Raw genomic sequence first — 5470 nt, 5'->3', positions numbered from 1 at the left:
CGCACGACGGCGACGCCATTGGGACTGCGGGCCCTCAAGGCCTGAGCGGCCAATGCTCCAGCTCGACGAAATAACCTTGAAGCCATAATGCTCGCAACCACAAGCAGCAGCCGGGACTGAAGGATGCTCAGGATATATTTCCAACTTTTTGAGAAAGCATGATACAGTGTTCCATAGTGGTTGCACCATTTTACACTTTCATCAATAATGAATAAGGGTTCCAGTTTCTCCACAACCTCGCCAGCATTTGTTGTTTGCCGCTCTGTTGAATTTTGTTATTGTTACTGGGATGAAATGATATCTCATAGTAGTTTTGATTTGCATCTTAGACCTAGGGATTTTGAACATTTCTTCATGTGTTTGTTGGCCATCTGAATGCCTTTGGTGAAGTGTCTGTTCATATCCTGTGCTCATTTTGCATTTGGGTTGTTTTCCTTTGTCTTGTTGTGGTTCTAAGGCAGCTTTTGTGCACAGTTGAGACACTGCCTCCTATACTGTGTTGCGCACAGAGCATAAACTAGTTCTTGTTTGGTCCTCTATAGAACATTTATTTGTTGCAGGTCTACAGGAAGAACAAAGTACACCTCAGTACTGATCTGGAGAGTTCTTTAAGCATTTACACCCTCCTACCAGCTGAGAATCCCAGAACACTTGATTGTACTAACAAGAAACCTATACTTGGACCAAGAGGCAGTCGTCAGAACAGAGGTTCAAAATTGGGAAGGGCATACGCCAGGGATGTGTCCTGTCTCCATACCTTTTCAACCTGTATACAGAACAGATTATCCGAGAGGCTGGGCTGTATGAGGTGAAATGTGGCGTCAAGATTGGTGGAAGATCTATCAACAGTCTGTGTTATGCAGATGACACAACCCTGCTTACTAAAACTGAGGAGGACCTGAAGCTCTTGCTGCTGAGGGTCAAGGACTGCAGTCTCAAATATGGGTTGAGGCTCAATGTCAAGAAGACAAAGATTCTCACCACCAGACCAATTGGTAGCATCAGGATGGATGATGAAGAGATTGAGATTGTTCACATCTTTAGTTTGCTTGACTCCACCTACAGTCAACACCCTTGGCACCAGTAGCCAGAAACTTAAAAGATGTATTGCCATGGGAAAGTCTGCTGTTAGGGACCTCTCCAAAGTACTGAAGAGCAATGATGTCTCTCTGGAGACTAAGGTGTGTCTGATACAGGCCATGGTCTTTGCTAACACTTGTTATGCATCAGAGTGTTGGACAATGACTACGGAGGATAGAAGGAGAATTGATGCCTTTGAGCTGTGGTGCTGGAGAAGAGTATTGAGAATACCATGGACTTCTAGGAAAACAAATAGGTTCATCCTGGAGAGGGTTAAACCGGGCAGCTCCTTGGAGGCAAGGATTCTGAGTCTTCGTCTACCATACTTTGGACATGTTATAAGGAGGGACCGGTCCTTGGAGATGGACATCATGCTTGGTAGGGTGGAGGGACAGTGCAGGAGAGGAAGGCCCTCTATGAGGTGGATTGATTTCAGTGACTGGGGTATTCGGGATGGGTGTGTCGGAGACAGTGCAGTTTGCACAGGACAGAGCAGAGTTTAGGGCTGTTGTACGTAGGGTCACTATGAGTCGCAAGCGACTTGACGGCACATAACAACAACAACAACAACAACAGCCAGCTGAGAATAAATGCCTGTCTGAAAAAGAAAAGTTCAGTTCTCTGTCAAACTCTCACACCTTTGTGGTCCTCACAACATCTTACTCTGGTTCATTCTTATTTTATAGCTCACTCGTTATGAAACATTACTGTCTAGTTTTTCTTTTTTAAGTTAAAATTAGGGTTTGTTTTTTTTTTTAAAGTTGATGATTTTGAGAATTGTACTACATCCTCTGGGATAATTAATTAAAAACCAGCCAGGTCACAGACCAGCACTGGCAGGCTGGCCAGCTGAACCAGGATGCAGGTGGGATGCTGGGCCCCAGGGCCACACGGCCTTGTCTAACAGTGTGCCATTCAGAGCAGATGTTGAGTGGGCTGGCTGTGTGACTTGCTTTTTTTCTCACGTGGACCATTTCTCCTTCCTGCCTTTTATTTTCTCCACTTGACTTATACACATGATCTTTTGGAACCTTTTGTTGGTGTATTCTTTTTTTTTAAAAGATGCCCTCTGTATTTTCTTAATGTCCATACATGCTTAGCATTCTCAGCAGATGACTTGAAGTTAGGGACAAGAACCAGCCCGTTGGGGTCGTAACTGGAATGCTTTTTTCTTTGTTTAGGGGAGTAGAGCCAGAGGCCTACAGGAGCATTCCCTGAGCGTGGACCTGGACAGCTCGGCATCAAGCACATTGAGTAACACCAGCAAAGTAAGCATGTTTCTCCCCTCTGTGACGTCATAAAGAAACCAGCCAGTAGGCCTTGCTTATCTCCTGTTTAGAGGGAGGACGAAGCGGGAGGCCTGGTATTCTGATCATAACAAATTTGGTTTTCTAGTCCTTGGAGAGGTACATCATGCTTAGAAAGGTGGAGGGATGGTGAGAGAATAGATTTACAGCCACCTGAAATCCAGCTGGAGGTCATTATGACAATGAATTTGATTTTTTTAGTTGATGTAATTACTCTTTCACTATATTTTTGCAATCTGTGGGGTATATGGTACCCCCTTACAATTTCAGCTTTAGGGTTTAGTAGGGATTTCTATCCTTCTTTCAGTGTGTACTGCCATCTGGTGGAACCTTGTATAATTGCATGTTTCTGAAGAAATAATTGCACCAATCTAGTACCAGACACCCCTCAGGGCATATCTGCCTCGCTAAATTAATTATATCTCAACATCAAGAAAACAGAAATCCTCACCACTGAGCAATAGACAACTTCACAATGGGGGAAAGATGGGAGTTTCCAACAGTTTAATATTACTTGGATTCATGATCAACTAATAGCAGTCAAAAAAATCAAGTGCTGCCTTGGGAAGGTCTGCTGTCAGAGACCTCTCCAAAGTGTCAAAGAGCAAGGGTGTCAGTTTAAAGACTAATGTGCATCCCATCCAAGTCATGGTATTTTCACTTACTTCTTACGCATCTGAAAATTGGACAGTGAGTAGGGATGACAGGAAAAGAATTGATGCCTTTGCATTATGATATTAGAGTAGAGAATATTCCATAGACTAAAAAAAAAAAAAAAATGACAGTCTCTGTGAAGGAAAGTATAACCAGAATGCCCCTTCGAGGCAAGGATGATGAAACTTCATTTCATGTACCTTGGGCGTGTTGTCAGGAGACCAGTCCTTGGAAAAAGAGATCATGCTAGGAAAGGTGAAGGGTCAAAGAAGAAGGAAAGACCCTGAGCAAGATGGATTGACAGAGTGACTGTAACACGGGACTTGAGCGTGACAGATCATGAGGCTGGGGCAGGAGAAGGTTCAGATCTGACGGTCACTGTGAGTTATACTCGACTTCACATAACACCAACAACCAGTTGTATTAAAATTCATATTACCTCCAGACATTTTTGCCCATTTAATTAAAAATGTTTTCAACATTTAAAAAGTTTTTCTAATTTAATTTTATTATTTGTGTGTGTGTGTACTGTCAAATTGGATCTGACTGGTACAGGAGGAGATTGCCCCTCATTCTCCAACAGAGCATCTGGTGGATTTGAACCACGTTCTCCTGGGATTGCAGTGCAACTTCTTGCCACTAGGCCGCCAGAGCGCCCTTGTTTTCAACATTTTAAAAATTTTGTTGAAAACATGATTTTCAACAATTAAAAAGGAAAGCAAAAAAGAATTTGATCTTGAAAGGGTTAAAAATGTATCTTGAAAACAGGAAATGTTGAAATATCATCATTCTTAAAAAAATTGGCATGCCCACTCAGTAAACTCATTGAGTACTTAATATAAAAATAATAACTGATGTGATATAGTATCATATCAGTCCCAATTTTGTACTTGAGGATATATTTTGAATGTTCTCTTTTGCTATTATTATGATGCCAGTTCTTAGAAAGACCACCATATTTTTTTATTCAGTCCTTCAACAACAAAGCATTAAAGATAAAATGAAATGAGTACAAGAAAGAAATGTTAATATACAAATTTTAAAAAAAGCAATAACCTATTTTTATACAAATTTCACATTGTACAAAGTATTTTAAGTTATATTATCTTGATTTAGCTTTAAAATGCAGTTAAAGAAACTTTCTAACTTTAATAAATGAAGAAGCTGACGTGCAGCATGAAGTTAAGTGATTTTCATTGGGTTGAAGCAGTAAATTCTAGAAAACATTCCCATATTTTAAGAAGAGGACCAGATACAAATTTAAGACTTTTTATATAGTCTCTCTGTGAAGTTTTAACCTCAAGATTACCAAGCTAGATCATATCCCCAAAACCTTAAAAATGTGGGTGTAAAATGCATGTCCACACATTGCAAAGATGCAAAGCTTCTGGGTTTATGCCATGGAGACTAGTTATGAAGCAGTGTGGGCCTAAATGGTTAGTGTACTTGGTTACCCACTGAAGGATGATGACAGGCTTAAATCCACCCAGCAGTGCTGTGCAGAAACCAGGTGAACTACTTTTCAAAAATAGAAAACTCTACGGAACACAGTTCTGCTCTTCCAAGTGAGAGAGAATCCCTTCAACAGCAGTTGTCTCAGTGGTTCAGATTCTGAATAGGTGGCATGGGTTTTTTAGGACTGTGCGTCAGACTCAAAGCCAAATTTGCTGCCATTGGGTCCTTTCAAGTGCACAGTGACCCTCCATTGGGTTTCTAGGTGCAGATCTGTCCATCTTTCTCTCACTGAGGGGCTGGCAGATTTGAACTTTCAACCTGAAGCTAGCAACCCTATACATTACACAGTGTGCCACCAGGGTGCCATCATGGATATGCTTAGAGCAGTTATTTATTTGACATAAAGCCTGCACACTTGCATTGGGACTTTTTAAAAAAAATACAAGAAAGTTTCATCTTGATTTTAATTGTGAGGCTCAAAATGCCTCTCGATGGCATTGACGTCATACGTGAATGGAAACAACAGTCCCTGAGAAAGAGTGGGCAGAATGCCGATATGATGAGGGATTGCAGTTGAGGTCATAAAACAGCATCTGCACGAGTGGCTGAGGGGAAGGTGCCATTATGCTCTACAGACTTTCACTCAAACCACAGTTAAAAATTGGAGAGAAGGGGGTTGATGATGATGTGCCCACACACAGTGATGTTTTCCTGCAGTAGTTTCTGTTGTCGTGTGCCGTCAAGTTAATTCTGACTCAGAGTAGAACTTCGCAGTAGGATTATCCTAGGCTGTAAATCTTTATGAGGGAACTCTGGTGGCCAAGTGGTAAAGACAAATCCCAAAGGCAGGCAGTTTAAACCCACCAGCTGCTCCATGAAAGAAAGATGGACATTCTCCTCTTGGGCTACTAAACTGCCTCTGAAAACTCTCTGGAGGGTCAGTTATGGGTCAGTTCCAACTCATGGAACTCAGC

At 41.7% G+C, this 5470-nt stretch overlaps 1 protein-coding gene across 1 annotated transcript in view; it reads left to right on the top strand.

The window, feature by feature from the left end:
• TBC1D1 (TBC1 (tre-2/USP6, BUB2, cdc16) domain family, member 1) overlaps window positions 1-5470 on the top strand; it is a 378557-nt gene that overhangs the window by 231321 nt on the left and 141766 nt on the right. Inside the window, exon 8 of the mRNA XM_006895424.1 lies at window positions 2262-2348. Coding sequence (XP_006895486.1) covers window positions 2262-2348 — 87 coding nt within the window. The remainder of the gene's footprint in view (window positions 1-2261; window positions 2349-5470) is intronic.

The sequence above is a fragment of the Elephantulus edwardii genome, unplaced genomic scaffold (genome assembly GCF_000299155.1).
Source record: "Elephantulus edwardii isolate Elephantulus edwardi_28Jun2011 unplaced genomic scaffold, EleEdw1.0 scaffold00167, whole genome shotgun sequence".
NCBI classification, from domain to species: domain Eukaryota; kingdom Metazoa; phylum Chordata; class Mammalia; order Macroscelidea; family Macroscelididae; genus Elephantulus; species Elephantulus edwardii.
The sequence above is the reverse complement of the archived record's forward strand: the minus strand, read 5'-3'. Positions and strand labels throughout refer to the sequence as shown.